The sequence below is a fragment of the Centropristis striata genome, chromosome 14, assembly GCF_030273125.1.
Source record: "Centropristis striata isolate RG_2023a ecotype Rhode Island chromosome 14, C.striata_1.0, whole genome shotgun sequence".
Lineage (NCBI taxonomy): Eukaryota > Metazoa > Chordata > Actinopteri > Perciformes > Serranidae > Centropristis > Centropristis striata.
In genome coordinates this window covers 34305130-34324103 of record NC_081530.1, presented here as the reverse complement: position 1 = coordinate 34324103, position 18974 = coordinate 34305130, and the positions used below count along the sequence as shown (strand labels likewise).

The window sequence follows — 18974 nt, the reverse complement described above, 5'->3', positions numbered from 1 at the left end:
TGGCACCCAACAAATACCCCATTAGTAAAAAACTAAAACTAACATTAAAACTAATGAATCTAAATGAAAAGTAAGCATTTTCCAAAGAATAAAAACTAATAAAAACTATTTCAAACTAGCAAACTTACTCTAAAAACTATTTCAAACTAACTGAATTTGAAAAACTATAATAACCTTGGTCTGATCAAAATGAACAAGAAGGTAAAACAATATAGCAGAATAAATATAAAAATTAGCACCATTATAAACAGAGAAGTTGCACTATTACACAGATAAAAGTATTTATATTGCACGGTGAATTATATTACAGTTTATTTAAATTATTGTGACTGAAAGGCTTCTGGAGGTTTTATTTTGAAGGGCTGTATGACGCCGGAAGTGATGCAACCGGTGTTGCCGTTAGGAACATGACGCCGCCGAGCCTCTCATTAACCAGTGACAGCGCGAAATGAGTTCCTTCAGAGCCGCTGTGATTCCGGATAAATCTGTCTGAAAGGACAAACACGGAAGATTTCCTGCTGAATCGATATTTATATAAATGTTTATATCTTTATCCGCCGGCCTACAAACAGCCAGTTAGCTTAGCATGCTAGCTGGTTAGCACCGCGGCTCGTCTGAGACAAACTGAGAAGTGAAGAAAAAGTTGGTGTCACTGTGTGAAAAATGTCTAAAGTCCAAACGGTGAGAGCGCTGGTGGAGCAGCGACTGACTGCGGCTGCTGAAGAGATATTTGGGCTGTTTGAAAGAACGATAGCAGAGTACGAGGAGCAACTTTGTCGTTCAAAAGAGAAGAACGAGCGACAACAGAAACTACTGGACGCTGTTTTCAACCCTCAGATTCAGCTGAACAGAGCAGGTTAGTTACTTTACTTCAGTTACACAGAGCAGGTTAGTTACTTTACTTCAGTTACACAGAGCAGGTTAGTTACTTTACTTCAGTTACACAGGGCAGGTTAGTTACTTTACTTCAGTTACATTGAGCACGTTAGTTACTTTACTTCAGTTACATAGAGGAGGTTAGAGACTTTACTTCACTTACACAGAGCAGGTTAGTTACTTTACTTCAGTTACACAGAGCAGGTTAGTTACTTTACTTCAGTTACACAGAGAAGTGTATATATAAATATATATATTTATTTATTTATTTATTTATATATAAATAAATATATGATATGTATTTGTATTCAAAAGTAATACATATTTAATATATTTAAATATATTGAATAGGCCAGCATTTCTTTTTCCTATTCCTGTTTTGACACCCAACCACAGAGCCAGACATCATTACCCCTGAAACTATTCTGTCTCCCTCTATTTTCTTATTGTTTTCATAGATCGATCATTAATAGTAGTTGTTTCTGCAAACTTAAAGCAACAATAAAAACATAGTAGCAGTACTTCTGTCCATAACAAACACTTGTTAATAATTATTTTTATTGAAACAGTTTAAGTGAACATAAATGCTGTATAACAACAGGGGTACTTTTTTTCAATCAAAGCTCCATAAAGTGCACATTTCAATTACAAAATACCTTTCATAAAAATATCCTATGAAATTAAAAAGGCCAATCTTTTTCTGAAATAAATATATTTATATGAGAAAAGAATAATGGACATTACAACAGAACTACATATGACCAACCCTAGTAAGGGCAGCATTTATGTATGAAGAAAGAAAAAAAAATTAATTATATTAATATATCGCCCAGCCCTAATATATTGTATGAATATGTATATAGTCATGAATGGTTGTTGGAGGATGTAATAGAAGCGATGTTCTGCCTGAGCTCATTGTGAAAGGCAACAAAAGATGGTTTTCTTCGAGCAAATTTACATTTATGAATATGAAATTTCGCCATCAGTATGATGAGGTTTATAATAAATATTTCATAGATTTTTTCTTAATTTCGCCCAAATAGTACATCCCTTAAAAACAATTTAAAATCTTTTTCAACATTGTTTGCAATAAAGTTACAAATATCAATCCAGAGACCTTGGACAAACGGGCAAAAATACCAAAATAAATGAGTAACAGTTTCAATATGTTCAGAACAGAAAGTACATTTCACATCAGTATTTTTTGGAATCTTCTAACAATATTTTGATTGGATGGATAAAACTTATGAAATATTTTAAATTCAATTTCTCTCACTTTATATCGGTTGGGTAATAGCCAGATCTTCTTCCAATTATTGTGTTCTATGTATTTATTCCAATATGAGAGCACATATGGAGCTGTAGTGACATCCTTTTTAAACAGGCTTCTGATTAATTTGTTATTACCATGATTGCCAGTTAAACAAGCTTTACCCACTGGGGTGTCTGACAAGGACAGCAGGGACAAATGTTGGGTTTCCACTCTTTATTGAGATCTAAACAACATGCAAACACCAGATAGGATCGCTCCAAATACTTTGACAAAATCTACAATAAAAACACGGATATTATATATTTTTTTATATTCAATAGAAATACAACATGCCACAACACACAGAGGGGGAGGGGGTCATCACAATATAGGAGGATTTCTGATGATATAACAACAGTCTAGTCTGTCTGTTTAATGGCTTGCAACCACAAACATCTCCGTCCAGCTTCAAAAGGCGTCTTTGACGAAGTAATCGATGGTTTTTTCCATGCACCACCATGTTGTGAACAGTGAGATGCATTCCATTCAAATCGGTGTCTTTATGACAAAGTTGACACATCATGGCAGCTCTACTTTAGATGTTGTAAGAGCCTCTGTGTGTGTTTACCCTTCTCTGCAGACATCCAGCAGCTGCTGGTGGTTAAAGAGGAGATTCCCTCTGAGCAGCAGGAGAGGAGCTCCACTCTAGACCAGGAGGACCCAGAGCCCCCACACATTAAAGAGGAACAGGAGAAACCTTGGACCAGTCAGCAGGGAGAGCAGCTTCAATGGCTGGAGGAGGCTGATATCACCAAGGTTACATCCACTCCTGTCCCTGTGAAGAGTGAAGAAGATGAAGAGAAACCTCAGTCCTCACAGCTTCATCAAACACAAACTGAACAGTTGAAAACAGAAACTGATGGAGAGGACTGTGGAGAACCAGAACCAGACAGGAACTCTGATCCAGATCCACATTTACAACCTGATACAAATCAACAGCCGGGAGACTCTTCTGAACCTGAGACTGATGACAGTGCTGATTGGACGGAGACCGAAGAACATCAGTCAGGTTTAAACTGTTTGAAAAAAGATGGCGGCCCTGTCGCAGATTCCAGATTGAGGGCTGGAAAGAAATCTTTCAGCTGCTCATTGTGTAATAAATCTTTCACAGAGAGGGGGAGTTTAAAGCGACACATGAGTTGCCACACAGGAGAGAAACCTTTCAGCTGCTCAGTGTGTGGTAAAAGTGTTAGTAGGAGTGCTTATCTGAAGCAACACATGAGATTTCACACAGGAGAGAAACCTTTCATCTGCTCAGTATGTGGTAAAGGTTTCAGTAGTGGTAAGGATATGACGCGACACATGAGAGTTCACACAGGAGAGAAACCTTTCAGCTGCTCAGTATGTGGTAAAAGTTTCAGTATGCCTCAGAATCTGAAGGCACACATGAGAGTTCACACAGGAGAGAAACCTTTCAGCTGCTCAGTGTGCGGTAAAGGTTTCAGTAGTGGTAAGGATATGACGCGACACATGAGAGTTCACACAGGAGAGAAACCTTTCAGCTGCTCAGTATGTGGTAAAAGTTTCAGTATGCCTCAGAATCTGAAGGCGCACATGAGAGTTCACACAGGAGAGAAACCTTTCATCTGCTCAGTATGTGGTAAAGGTTTCGGTAGTAGTCAGAATCTGAAGAAACACATGAGAGTTCACACAGGAGAGAAACCTTTCAGCTGCTCAGTGTGCGGTAAAGGTTTCAGTAAGAGTGCTTCTCTGAAGCCACACATGAAAGTTCACACAGGAGAGAAACCTTTCATTTGCTCAGTATGTGGTAAAGGTTCCAGTAGTCGTAAGGATATGATGCGACACATGAGAGTTCACACAGGAGAGAAACCTTATAGCTGCTCAGTTTGTGAGAAATCTTACAAAGGTTCGCACAATTTAAAGAGACACATGAGACACCACAAAGGAGAGAAACCTTTCAGCTCCTCAGCCTCCAGTCAGCAGTCCAGAGGAAGAGATGCAAAGAGAATCTGATGGAGAGGACTGTGGAAGACCAGCAGCAGCCAGGAACTCTGACTGATGACGGGTGGTTGGAAGTAAACCAGAAAACTCAGTCTGCTGTAAATTCTTAGAAAAAGGTCAGAGAGGATAAAGTCTTTTTATAAAGCCATTGGACTTTTCAGAGGGTGCGGTGGATTCAGTTTGAAGGCTACTTAAGTTGCCATCTCTTGTTGGGAAGGGGGTTAAATATTTGTCCATGAAACATATTTAAATAACAAACAGGCATTTTTTTTATTAGACACAAACATAACAATTCAAAGAAAAATAAATACAATGTATAGTGAAACAAACATACCAAAGAATATATTTGTTATATAGTGCTCCTCTTTTTCATTCTATTTTAACGAGTGAAGATTTTCAAGTCATTTTTAAATTCCACAGATGTTTGAGTAACTTTTAATACATCTACATTTGTGTAAATAAAATGTACCCACAATCAAAATATGAAACATTCGTTTGTTTTCCATGATGTGATATGATATTAATTTCCTTTTTGTTCATTTTTTGTTTGTTTTACAAAACAAAAGTTCACAAACTGAGATTTTAATGAGATATTTGATTGTAGAAGTGTGACAAATGCAACAGTATTCATTTTAACAGTAGGATAAAATAAACATGTTCTTAATATACGAAAGTTGCCTAGAAGTTGTTGGTATTTAAATTTCAGTGTTTTTGTTTCATCATCCTCTTCATGTCCTGTTGGCATGTTAATCTCAGGTTCATATCTGATCTATGTTCTCTTTTAGCATGTTCTGGTGCCTTGTTTTTAAATGATTCTATACAAATAAATTTTCTTTGTGTCAGAAAGTGTCTCTTCTTCAGCTACACCAGCTATCCCTGTTATGTGATTCCAGAGCCCTGGGTTTTCAGTATCTCAAAGGTGGTTCTCTTTTAACCTGGCTAGATCACCATGGTAACTCATGCTGCAGAGCTAACCTGGTCTGTAATATTTTACTGTACAGTAAATATTTAAGTGCATTTTATTATGAATTTCCACAGTGAAAAGTCCTGTAAATTAGTGAGAATATTCTTTATTATTCTTTATTAATTTATCGTATTTCCAAATTTATCTGATATTAGGGCCTGGTCAGATTCAGCTACACAGAGCATGTTAGTTACTTTACTTCAGTTACACAGAGCAGGTTAGTTACTTTACTTCAGTTACACAGAGCAGGTTAGTTTATTTAATAGTCAGGATTTCTGTTTGTGACGGACAGAAGTACTGCTACTATGTTTTACTTAGTTACATTGTTACTGTAAGTTTTCAGAAACAACTACTGTTAATGATCGATCTATGAAAAACAATAAAATAGAGAGAGACAGAAGAGTTTCAGGGGAAAGTTCGCGCTAACTCACTGCAGTGTGTGGACACTTCTGGTTTTCAAAATAAAACGTGGGTATTAAATGTATCTACCCAAGTGTCCAACACTGATCTTGAGCCAATAGGTCACATGACCTGGAAGCTATTGAGCTATGATGCTCATATTTACATTATGAAATGTATTAAAAAAATCATTTAAAAAATATGTGAAAAAATAAGAGCGTTAAAGCTCAATAACTTCCAGGTCATGTGACCTATTGGCTCAAGATCAGTGTTGGACAGTAGATCTAGACTAGCTGTATGAGACACACCTCTTTTTATAGCATTTTACTTTCTGTTATATTTTATATTTTAATGAATTTTTAATACATTTCATAATGTAAATATGAGCATTAAAGCTCAATATCCAGGTCATGTGACCTATTGGCTCAGGATCAGTGTAGGACAGTGGGGTACATTTAATACCCACGTTTTATTTTGAAAATCGGAAGTTTCCACACACTGCAGTAACCTAGTGATGACTTTCCCAGTGTCTCAAAGTATTTGCCCAAAAGTCGGCAATGAGGGCGCACTGGAAGTGTTGGAGCGGCTGGCTTGATTATGCTAAAATGAGAGATAGCGGGCTTGACCGCAGTCTCTGTGGTTGGATGTCAAAACAGGAATAGTACAAAGAAAAGCTGGCCTTCACTCTCATAAATCTTTATGATAAAGTTGACACATCATGGCAGCCCTACTTTAGATGTTGTAAGAGCCTCTGTGTGTGTTTACCCTTCTCTGCAGACAACCAGCAGCTGCTGGTGGTTAAAGAGGAGATTCCCTCTGAGCAGCAGGAGAGGAGCTCCACTCTAGACCAGGAGGACCCAGAGCCCCCACACATTAAAGAGGAACAGGAGAAACCTTGGACCAGTCAGCAGGGAGAGCAGCTTCAAGGGCTGGAGGAGGCTGATATCACCAAGGTTACATCCACTCCTGTTTCTGTGCAGAGTGAAGAAGATGAAGAGAAACCTCAGTCCTCACATCAAACACAAACTGAACAATTAAAAACAGAAGCTGATGGAGAGGACTGTGGAGAACCAGAACCAGACAGGAACTCTGATCCAGATCCACATTTACAACCTGATACAAATCAACAGCCGGGAGACTCTTCTGAACCTGAGACTGATGACAGTGCTGATTGGACAGAGACAGAATAACCTCACTCACGTTTAAATTGTTTGAAAAAAGATGGCGGCCCTGTCGCAGATTCCAGATTGAGGGCTGGAAAGAAGTCTTTCAGCTGCTCATTGTGTAATAAATATTTTACACACAGGGGGAATTTTACTAACCACATGAAAGTTCACACAGGAGAGAAATCTCTCAGCTGCTCAGTGTGTAATAAACCTTTTACACACAGGGGGAATTTAATAAACACAGGAGAGAAACCTTTCAGCTGCTCAGCCTGTAAGAAATTTTTCACACAGGTCAAAGAACAAAAATGTGCTGCCACTCGTCCTCAAAGTTTCATCAAACTGAGGTGAACAAACAGGCAGAGCCTGATGACAGGTGTTGTTGGAAGTAGGGATGTGCATTTCAGGCAAAACTACTATTCGATAATCGTGGAGTACTAATCGATTACTATTCGAATATTCAATAACCCCCCCCCACCGGCAAAACAGTGTTCTCAACTTAGGGACTTTGTTGCTAAATTTAGCAACTTTTCAGACCACCTTAGCGACTATTTTTCAAGAAAGCGACTGGAGACAAATCCAGCTACTCCTTCTTACTCTTCTTAACGAGCCACTAATGAGCCGAAGGCCGGCTTGTTAGCTACAGTTAGCTCTGTAGCAAAACAGTGTGTATGTGCTAACAGGCTAACAGTTAGCTCTGTAGCAGTACAGTGTGTATGTGCTAACAGGCTAACAGTTAGCTCTGTAGCAGTACAGTGTGTATGTGCTGCTGCTGCAGGAGGTGTTCACTTAGCGATCTCTGTTCGTTTACAACAAGCACCAGACACTCTGTGCACAGTAAGCAATGCGGCTTTCAGCTGCTGACGTTGTGCACAGTTAGCGACGGCGAAAACCATACGTCACCTCCAGAGTCTCTAAATCCCTCTGCTGGCTAACTTGTCCCGCTGTGGAAAACACCCAAAGCCCGCCACACTGTGTATCATCAAATGCTACGCTGCCCCCATGCGGAAGGCACCAGTAATACAACTTTTTTTTTTTCCAGATATGATGAAATATTCGATTTTTTATGATTTAATGACCATATGAATATTCTAAAATCGAAGCCCATCCCTAGTTGGAAGTAAACTAGTAAAACTCAGTCTGCTGTAAATTCCTAGAAAAAGGTCAGAGAGGATAAAATCTTTTTCATGAAGCCTTTGGACTTTTCAGAGGGTGTGATGGATTCAGTTTGAAGGCTACTTATGTTGTCATGTTTGTTGGGAAGGGGGTAAAATATTTTTTCATGAAACATGTTTAAATAACAAACATGCATTATCTTTATGAAACACAAACATCAACAATTCCAAGTACTATATTTAGATAAGACAAGAAAATTAAAAACAAAATAAATATTTATATAATATATATAATTTATAGTAAAACAAACACACCAAAGAATATATATTTTTTTAAATAATGCTCCTCTTTTTCAATCTCTTTGAAGGCTTGAAGAAAATTTTCAAGTCATTTTAAAATTCCACCGATCTTGGAGTAACTTTTAATAAATCTATATTTGTGTAAATTAAATTTACATTATGATGTTTAAATTATAATATCCATGATGTGATATGATATTCATTTCCTTTTCCTTCTTTTTTGTTTTGTTTTACAGAACAAAAGTTCCCAAACTGAGATTTTAATGAAATATGTGATTGGAGTGTAACAATAAAGGGGGACTGGCAAGCCGTGGGTGGGACATTTTATGGTTCTCCATTTTGGTGTGTGTTACATTGCAGTGTCTTAAAAGGGTGTAGCATGCATTTTGCCTTATGCTAAAAGTTTAGCCTGTGTGTAGTGGATTGTCCCTTTTGTACGCCGCTCTCTTTGCTGTGTGTTTGTTCAAATGTTCTGACATTCCTGGCGTTTGTTGCCAAAGGTAATACCCACATTTATTACAGTATTATTATTATTTTCTCTCCTTATTTTCCAGTCAATCTACTGCTCCACATTCCAGTCCAGTAGGTGGCGGTAATGCTCCTGTACGTTGGTCTGACAACCGCCAAATAAAACTCAAAAGAAGAAGAAGTTGCAGCGGAAGGAAACAGGGCTAATGGAGAGGATTTAGGTTTTTTTTTTTTTTTTTTTTTTTTTTTTTTTGTTCTTTTTGTTTTGTTTGTTTTTTTTATTTCCTGCTAAATCTAATGATCCACACTCCAATCCGGTAGGTGGCGGCAATGCACCTATAAGTTGGATGCCAGCCGCCAATTAAAATAAGAAGAAGAAGAAGAAGAAGTTGCAGCGGAACCGCATGTTGGTTCTAGCAATATGGCGTCTAGCGTCCATAGTAACCGCTTCTTTTTGTTTGAGAAAGTTTGTGTTCTGATTCGTCAAAGTCTCCGTATGTCCGGATAAACCTGCCTGACTGGACTTTGTGCTGTTCACCGTCTTTTTCTGGATGTTTTTTCCTCTGACTCATCTCTCGGTAGACTATAAACACGTTCAAGTTAGCTTAGCATGCTAGCTGGTTAGCACCGCGACGCTAGTCAGAGTGAGTGTTTGATGGACAGCAAACTGTGTTTCTGACGGAGTTTGTGTGGAGACAAAGTTTGTGTCTCTTTGTGACAATGTCTAAAGTCCAAACGGTGAGAGCGCTGGTGGAGCAGCGACTGACTGCGGCTGCTGAAGAGATATTTGGGCTGTTTGAAAGAACGATAGCAGAGTACGAGGAGCAACTTTGTCGTTCAAAAGAGAAGAACGAGCGACAGCAGAAACTACTGGACGCTGTTTTCAACCCTCAGATTCAGCTACACAGAGCAGGTCAGTTACTTTACTTCAGTTACACAGAGCAGGTTAGTTACTTTACTTCAGTTACACAGAGCAGGTTAGTTACTTTACTTCAGTTACACAGAGCAGGTTAGTTACTTTACTTCAGTTACACAGAGCAGGTCAGTTACTTTACTTCAGTTACACAGAGCAGGTTAGTTACTTTACTTCAGTTACACAGCAGGTTAGTTACTTTACTTCAGTTACACAGAGCAGGTTAGTTACTTTACTTCAGTTACACAGAGCAGGTTAGTTACTTTACTTCAGTTACACAGAGCAGGTTAGTTACTTTACTTCAGTTACACAGAGCAGGTTAGTTACTTTACTTCAGTTACACAGAGCAGGTTAGTTACTTTACTTCAGTTACATTGAGCATGTTAGTTACTTTACTTCAGTTACATAGAGGAGGTTAGAGACTTTACTTCAGTCACGCAGAGCAGGTTAGTTACTTTAATTCACTTACACAGAGCAGGTTAGTAACTTACGTATGTTAAATGCAGTTACATTAGAGTTACAATAGTTACTGTGTGTAACATTGTTGTAGAGCAGTTTAATTAATATTCTTCACCTACACAGAGCAGGTTTGTAAGTTATGTTATGGTTCCTGTTGATATTCCCAAAGCATTTTGGAAGCTATAGTTTCAACAATCTGTGTGAAACAGATGAATACACAGACTGTGTATTTTTCCTCACTGTGTGTTTCTGTGTTTCCTGCAGATGTTCAGCAGCTGTCGGTGAGCGAAGAAGAGTTTCCCTCTGAGCAGCAGGAGAGGAGCTGCAGTCTGGACCAAGACCAGGAGGAGCCAGAGCCCCCACACATTAAAGAGGTACAGGAGGAACCTTGGAGCAGTCAACAGGGAGAGCAGCTTCAGGGGCTGGAGGAGGCTGATATCACCAAGTTCACATTCACTCCTGTCCCTGTGAAGAGTGAAGAAGATGAAGAGAAACCTCAGTCCTCACAGCTTCATCAAACACAAACTGAACAGATGGAAACAGAAGCTGATGGAGAGGACTGTGGAGGACCAGAACCAGACAGGAACTCTGATCCAGATCCACATTTACAACCTGAGGAGACCAGAGAACCTCAGTCAGGTTTGAACTGTTTGAAAAAAGATCGGCGCCCAGTCAGAGATTCCATATTTAGTGCTGATGAGAAACGATTTAGCTGCTCTGAGAGTGGGAAGAGATTTGGCTACAAGAGCCATTTGAAGAGACACATGAGACTCCACACAGGAGCGAAACCTTTCAGCTGCTCAGTTTGTACGAAAACGTTTACACAGAGTGGAGCTTTAAAGTCACACATGAGACTCCTCACAGGAGAGAGACCTTTCAGCTGCTCAGTTTGTAAGAAAACTTTTACACAGAGTGGACATTTAAAGTCACATATGAGCTTCCACACAGGAGAGAGACCTTTCAGCTGCTCAGTTTGTAAGAAAACTTTTACACGGAGTGGAATTTTAAAGTCACACATGAGACTCCACACAGGAGAGAGACCTTTCAGCTGCTCAGTTTGTACGAAAACGTTTACACAGAGTGGAGCTTTAAAGTCACACATGAGACTCCACACAGGAGAGAGACCTTTCAGCTGCTCAGTTTGTAAGAAAACTTTTACACAGAGTGGACATTTAAAGTCACATATGAGCTTCCACACAGGAGAGAGACCTTTCAGCTGCTCAGTTTGTAAGAAAACTTTTACACGGAGTGGAATTTTAAAGTCACACATGAGAGTCCACACAGGAGAGAGACCTTTCAGCTGCTCAGTTTGTAAGAAAACTTTTACACAGAGTGGACATTTAAAGTCACATATGAGCTTCCACACAGGAGAGAGACCTTTCAGCTGCTCAGTTTGTAAGAAAACTTTTCCACTGAGTGGAACTTTAAAGTCACACATGAGACTCCACACAGGAGAGAGACCTTTCAGCTGCTCAGTTTGTAAGAAAACTTTTACACGGAGTGGAATTTTAAAGTCACACATGAGAGTCCACACAGGAGAGAGACCTTTCAGCTGCTCAGTTTGTAAGAAAACTTTTACACTGAGTGGACATTTAAAGTCACACATGAGACTCCACACAGGAGAGAGACCTTTCAGCTGCTCAGTTTGTAAGAAAACTTTCACACAGAGTGGAACGTTAAAGGAACACATGAGAGTCCACACAGGAGAGAGACCTTTCAGCTGCTCAGTTTGTAAGAAAACTTTTACACTGAGTGGAGCTTTAAAGTCACACATGAGACTCCACACAGGAGAGAGACCTTTCAGCTGCTCAGTTTGTAAGAAAACTTTTACACGGCGTGGACATTTAAAGAGACACATGAGAGTCCACACGTGAGAGAAACCTTTCATAAATGTGCTGGCCGCTCGTCCTCAAAGTTTCATCAAACTGAGGAGAACAAAAGGCAGAGCCTCCAGCCAGCAGCCCACATGAAGAGATGCAAACCTCTTTTTCAATCTTTTTGAAGGACTCGAGAAATATTTTCAAGTCTTTTTTTAAATGCTACAAAGCTTGTAGTAACTTTATAAATATTTATTCTATTTGTATGAAATGTACTAACAATCTCAATATAATTAAACAATACTTTCTTTTCCATGATGTGATATGATATTCGTTTCCTTTTTTTGTTTGTTTTACAAAACAAAAGTTTGCAAACTGATATTTTAATTCAATATTTTAAAAAAGTGCAGAGGCCTGTACTACGAAGCAGGATTTGAGGGTCAGTGAGGTAACCTGAGGTTTAACCCTGGTTATCAGTATCTCTGTCTGAACTGACTGTTAACACTGTTGAGAGCATCAAAGCAAAAATAATCTGAAATTTAAAACATTCTGGTTTGTTTAACACTTGTTTTAATAACATAATACCAAATGTGTTCCATCAGAGATTTGATTTTCTTGAATATGAATCTAGAATGTAGAAGATTTAATGAAAGTAAATCAACCAGTGAGTCAGAAGGTGAGACAGCTTCTGTATATTAATAGAATAATTACTGTTCTCTAATATTCTGATTAAATATTCTGATTTATGTGCAGATCTATGTTCTCTCAGGCTGTTTTATTTAATGACTTAATTGTTGTCTGCACAATAACAAACCTCACATCTGTGTGTGTGTGTGTGTGTGTGTGTGTGTTGACTGTATTGAAAAATAAAAATGTTGAAAATAAAAAAGTTCTGCTTTTTGAGACGCCTTTATAAACACTTAACATTTAAATGATTTAGTGTTTATAGAGATGACTCTTTCCTGTATTAGTCCCTCCATGAGGACAGTTTTAGTGTTCCAGCAGCAAAATAAGTATAAACAATAACAAAATTTCTCTTTACTCTGACCACATTAGGACTTCTGTATTTTTTCTATTTTATAAATGTCATATACCACATATACTATACTGTGTATATCTCTGCACATATTTAATATATTTATTCATTGAGGTTCATACCACTACATGCTACAACTTAATTAACCTATTTAACATGCTAAAATATATTTCCTCCAATGTGCAATATCTGTAAAATGCAATCAGGAAAACAAACAAACAGAAAAACTATATATTATTAATAATGCCAAATAGCAGAAATCTATGTATATAATGTCTATAATATGTATTATTTCTTGTATTCTTTATTCTGTTTTCTATATCTATGTGTCTGTATGTTGAGACGCTGTGATGACTGAAGGATAAATAAAGTCTGCTCCAAGGTTATTATAGTTAACGAAAACTAACGAAATAATGAAAACTAGAATTGATTTATTTTTTCGCTGACTGAAATTAAAATAAAAACAAGAATTTTTAAAAATGGATAACAAACTGAAACTGTCTTGTGTGTTTACAAAACTAACTGAAACTAACAAAAATTATAGTAAAAACCCTTTTTGGTTGATATGAAATCGATTTAATCTGGTTTTATGACTAAATAAATGTATTGGGGCTGAGATGGATCACACAATGAAAATAAAGGAAACATTTATTTTATATTGAAGAGGTTCATTAGGCCTACTGATATAATTTTTTACACTGTTTCTACACTCCTCATGGGTGAATTTTATGTTCCCAGTTTCGTCCATGGTGTTCAGATGGTCTGAGTCTTTGTGTGTGGCCGGTCTTAATCTTCTCCAGGATATCGTCCACATAGCGTCTCCAGAGGGACACACCAACACCACGTGACACCTCTGATGAAGGCTACAGAGGCAAGGTAGCCAAAACTTGTCAGGTACAAGAAAATATTTTTGCTTTATTGGCTTTGTATAGAGAAACAGTGTAAAAAAAAGAAAAAAAAAAGGAAACATTAATTGTGACCTTATTGAATCTGGCACCCAACAAATACCCCATTAGTAAAAAACTAAAACTAACACTAAAACTAATGATTCTAAATTAAAAGTAAGTAAGTAAGTACATTTTCCAAAAAATAAAAACTAATAAAAACTATTTCAAACTAGCAAACTTACTCTAAAAACTCATTAAAACTAACTGAATTTGAAAAACTATAATAACCTTGGTCTGATCAAAATGAACAAGAAGGTAAAACAATATAACAGAATAAATATAAAAATTAGCACCATTATAAACAGAGGAGTTGCACTATTACACAGATAAAAGTATTTATATTGCACGGTGAATTATATTACAGTTTATTTACATTATTGTGACTGAAAGGCTTCTCGAGGTTTTATTTTGAAGGGCTGTATGACGCCGGAAGTGATGCAACCGGTGTTGCCGTTAGGAACATGACGCCGCCGAGCCTCTCATTAACCAGTGACAGCGCGAAATGAGCTCCTTCAGAGCCGCTGTGATTCCGGATAAATCTGTCTGAAAGGACAAACACGGAAGATTTCCTGCTGAATCGATATTTATATAAATATTTATATCTTTATAGGCCGGACTACAAACAGCCAGTTAGCTTAGCAGGCTAGCTGGTTAGCACCGCGGCTCGTCTGGGACAAACTGAGAAGTGAAGAAAAAGTTGGTGTCACTGTGTGAAAAATGTCTAAAGTCCAAACGGCGAGAGCGCTGGTGGAGCAGCGACTGACTGCGGCTGCTGAAGAGATATTTGGGCTGTTTGAAAGAACGATAGCAGAGTACGAGGAGCAACTTTGTCGTTCAAAAGAGAAGAACGAGCGACAGCAGAAACTACTGGACGCTGTTTTCAACCCTCAGATTCAGCTATACAGAACAGGTTAGTTACTTTACTTCAGTTACACAGAGCAGGTTAGTTACTTTACTTCAGTTACACAGAGCAGGTAAGTTACTTTACTTCAGTTACACAGAGCAGGTCAGTTACTTTACTTCAGTTACACAGAGCAGGTTAGTTACTTTACTTCAGTTACACAGAGAAGTGTATATATAAATATATATATTTATTTATTTATTTATATATAAATAAATATATGATATGTATTTGTATTCAAAAGTAATATGTATTTAATATATTTAAATATATTGAATAGGCCAGCATTTCTTTTTCCTATTCCTGTTTTGACACCCAACCACAGAGCCAGACATCATTACCCCTGAAACTATTCTGTCTCCCTCTACTTTCTTATTGTTTTCATAGATCGATCATTAATAGTAGTTGTTTCTGCAAACTTAAAGCAACAATAAAAACATAGTAGCAGTACTTCTGTCCGTAACAAACACTAATGAATAATTTTTTTTATTGAAACATTTTAAGTGAACATAAATACTGTATAACAACAGGAGTACTTTTTTTCAATCAAAGCTCCATAAAGTGCACATTTCAATTACAAAATACCTTTCATAAAAATATCCTATGAAATTAAAAAGGCCAATCTTTTTCTGAAATAAATATATTTATATGAGAAAAGAATAATGGACATTACAACAGAACTACATATGACAAACCCTAGTAAGGGCAGCATTTATGTATGAAGAAAGAAAAAAAAATTAATTATATCGATATATCTCCCAGGCCTAATATATTGTATGAATATATATATATAGTCATGAATGGTTGTTGGAGGATGTAATAGAAGCGATGTACTGGCTGAGCTCATTGTGAAAGGCAACAAAAGATGGTTTTCTTTGAGCAAATTTACATTTATGAATATGAAATTTCACCATCAGTATGATGAGGTTTATAATACATTTTTCATAGATTTTTTCTTCATTTCGCCCAAATAGTACATCCCTCCAAAACAACTTAAAATCTTTATCAACATTGTTTGCAATAAAGTTACAAATATCAATCCAGAGACCTTGGACAAACGGGCAAAAATACCAAAATAAATGAGTAACAGTTTCAATATGTTCAGAACAGAAAGTGCATTCCACATCAGTCTTTTTTATGAATCTTCTAACAATATTTTGATCGGATGGATAAAATTTATGAATTATTTTAAATGGAATTTCTCTCACTTTATTGGTTATCAAATATCGGTTGGGTAATAGCCAGATCTTCTTCCAATTATTGTGTTCTATGTATTTGTTCCAATATGAGAGCACATATGGAGCTGTAGTGACATCCTTTTTAAACAGGCTTCTGATTAATTTGTTATTACCATGATTGCCAGTTAAACAAGCTTTACCCACTGGGGTGTCTGACAAGGACAGCAGGGACAAATGTTGGGTTTCGACTCTTGATTGAGACCTAAACAACATGCAAACACCAGATGGGATCACTCCAAAAACGTTGACAAAATCTACAGGAGAAACAAGGATATTATATATTTTTTTAAATTCAATAGAAATACAACATGCCACAACACACAGAGGGGGAGGGGGTCATCACAATATAGGAGGATTTCTGATGATATAACAACAGTCTAGTCTGTCTGTTTAATGGCTTGCAACCACAAACATCTCCGTCCAGCTTCAAAAGGCGTCTTTGACGAAGTAATCTATTGTTTTTTCCATGCACCACCATGTTGTGAACAGTGAGATGCATTCCATTCAAATCGGTGTCTTTATGATAAAGTTGACACATCATGGCAGCTCTACTTTAGATGTTGTAAGAGCCTCTGTGTGTGTTTACCCTTCTCTGCAGACGTCCAGCAGCTGCTGGTGGTTAAAGAGGAGATTCCCTCTGAGCAGCAAGAGAGGAGCTCCACTCTAGACCAGGAGGACCCAGAGCCCCCACACATTAAAGAGGAACAGGAGAAACCTTGGACCAGTCAGCAGGGAGAGCAGCTTCAATGGCTGGAGGAGGCTGATATCACCAAGGTTACATCCACTCCTGTCCCTGTGAAGAGTGAAGAAGATGAAGAGAAAGCTCAGTCCTCACAGCTTCATCAAACACAAACTGAACGATTGAAAACAGAAGCTGGTGGAGAGGACTGTGGAGGACCAGAACCAGACAGGAACTCTGATCCAGATCCACATTTACAATCTGATACAAATCAACAGCTGGGAGACTCTTCTGAACCTGAGACTGATGACAGTGCTGATTGGACGGAGACCGAAGAACATCAGTCAGGTTTAAACTGTTTTAAAAAAGATGGCGGCCCTGTCAGGGATTCCAGATTGAGGGCTGGAAAGAAATCTTTCAGCTGCTCATTGTCTAATAAATCTTTCACAGAGAAGGGGAGTTTAAAGCGACACATGAGTTGCCACACAGGAGAGAAACCTTTCAGCTGCTCAGTGTGTGGTAAAAGTGTCAGTAGGAGTGCTTCTCTGAAGCAACACATGAGAGTTCACACAGGAGAGAAACCCTACAGCTGCTCAGTATGTGGTAAAAGTTTCAGTCGGCCTCAGAATCTGAAGGCACACGTGAGAGTTCACACAGGAAAGAAACCTTTCATCTGCTCAGTATGTGGTAAAGGTTTCGGTAGGCGTCACAATCTGAAGACACACATGAGACTCCACACAGGACAGAGACCTTTCAGCTGCTCAGTTTGTAAGAAAACGTTTACACAGAGTGGACATTTAAAGTCACACATGAGACTCCACACAGGAGAGAAACCTTTCAGCTGCTCAGTGTGTGGTAAAAGTGTCAGTAGGAGTGCTTCTCTGAAGCAACACATGAGAGTTCACACAGGAGAGAAACCCTACAGCTGCTCAGTATGTGGTAAAAGTTTCAGTCTGCCTCAGAATCTGAAGGCACACGTGAGAGTTCACACAGGAAAGAAACCTTTCATCTGCTCAGTATGTGGTAAAGGTTTCGGTAGGCGTCACAATCTGAAGACACACATGAGAGTTCACACAGGAGAGAAACCTTCCAGCTGCTCAGTAAGTGGAAAAGGTTCCAGTAGTCGTTTGAATCTGAAGAAACACAGGAGAGTTCACACAGGAGAGAAACCTTCCAGCTGCTCAGTGTGTAATAAATCTTTTACAGTGAGAAGGAATTTAAAGCGACACATGAGAGCTCACACAGGAGAGAAACCTTATCGCTGCTCAGTTTGTGAGAAATCTTACAAAGGTTCGCACAATTTAAAGAGACACATGAGACACCACAAAGGAGAGAAACCTTTCAGCTCCTCAGCCTCCAGTCAGCAGTCCAGAGGAAGAGATGCAAAGAGAATCTGATGTAGCAGAAAGGAACTCTGATCCAGATGGACCAGATACTGATGAAAAGACTGGAGATTCTTGTGAACCTGAGACTGATGACGGGTGGTTGGAAGTAAACCAGAAAAACTCAGTCTGCTGTAAATTCTTAGAAAAAGGTCAGTGTGGATAGAGTCTTTTTATAAAGCCCTTGGACTTTTCAGAGGGTGTTGTGGATTCAGTTTGAAGGCTACTTATGTTGTTGGGAAGGGGGTGAAATATTTGTTCATGAAACGTGTTTAAATAACAAACAGGCATTATCTTTATTAGACACAAACATAATTCAAAGAAAAATAAAAACAAAATAAATACAATGTATAGAGAAACAAACATACCAAAGGATATATTTGTTATATAGTGCTCCTCTTTTTCAATCTTTTTTAAGGAGTGAAGATTTTCAAGTCATTTTTAAATTCCACAGATGTTTGAGTAACTTTTAATAAATCCACATTTTTGCAAATAAAATGTACCCACAATCAAAATATGAAACATTCGTTTGTTTTCCATGATGTGATATGATATTAATTTCCTTTTTGTTCATTTTTTGTTTGTTTTGCAAAACAAAAGTTCACAAACTGAGATTTTAATGAGATATTTGATTGTAGAAGTGTAACAAATGCAACAGTATTCATTTTAACAGTTGGATGAAATAAACATGTTCTTAATATAAGAAAGTTGCCTAGAAGTTGTTGGTATTTAAATTTCAGTGTTTCTGTTTCATCATCCTCTTCATGTCCTGTTGGCATGTTAAATCTCAGGTTCATATCTGATCTATGTTCTCTGTTAGCACGTTCTGGTGCCTTGTTTTTAAATGATTCCATTCAAATAAATGTTGTTTATATCAGAAAGTGTCCCTTCTTCAGTTTGTTGTACGAGGATAAGCGTGCTTTGTTTTACATTAGGCCACAAATCCCTAAACAGGCTATCCCTGTGATGTGATTCCAGAGCCCTGTACTACGAAGCTGGATTTGAGGGTCAGTGAGGTAACTTTGGGTTTAACCCTGGGTTTT

At 37.9% G+C, this 18974-nt stretch overlaps 3 protein-coding genes across 3 annotated transcripts; all 3 read left to right on the top strand.

Moving 5' to 3' along the window:
* The first annotated feature begins 440 nt into the window (after positions 1 to 440).
* On the top strand, positions 441 to 4638 carry LOC131984827 (zinc finger protein OZF-like). Its single transcript, XM_059349807.1, has 2 exons — positions 441 to 856; positions 2769 to 4638. Exons 1-2 carry the CDS (start codon positions 664 to 666, stop codon positions 4160 to 4162), a joined length of 1587 nt encoding a protein of 528 aa, XP_059205790.1. The 5' UTR covers positions 441 to 663; the 3' UTR covers positions 4163 to 4638.
* A 4310-nt stretch (positions 4639 to 8948) lies between these two features.
* LOC131984822 (gastrula zinc finger protein XlCGF57.1-like) lies at positions 8949 to 12610 on the top strand. Its single transcript, XM_059349801.1, has 2 exons — positions 8949 to 9472; positions 10196 to 12610. The coding sequence occupies exons 1-2, from the start codon at positions 9280 to 9282 to the stop codon at positions 11803 to 11805; spliced, it is 1803 nt and encodes a 600-aa protein (XP_059205784.1). The 5' UTR covers positions 8949 to 9279; the 3' UTR covers positions 11806 to 12610.
* A 1582-nt stretch (positions 12611 to 14192) lies between these two features.
* LOC131984408 (gastrula zinc finger protein XlCGF57.1-like) lies at positions 14193 to 18799 on the top strand. The gene is made up of 2 exons (XM_059349238.1): positions 14193 to 14220; positions 16400 to 18799. The coding sequence occupies exons 1-2, from the start codon at positions 14193 to 14195 to the stop codon at positions 17944 to 17946; spliced, it is 1575 nt and encodes a 524-aa protein (XP_059205221.1). The 3' UTR covers positions 17947 to 18799.
* The last annotated feature ends 175 nt before the right edge of the window (positions 18800 to 18974 follow it).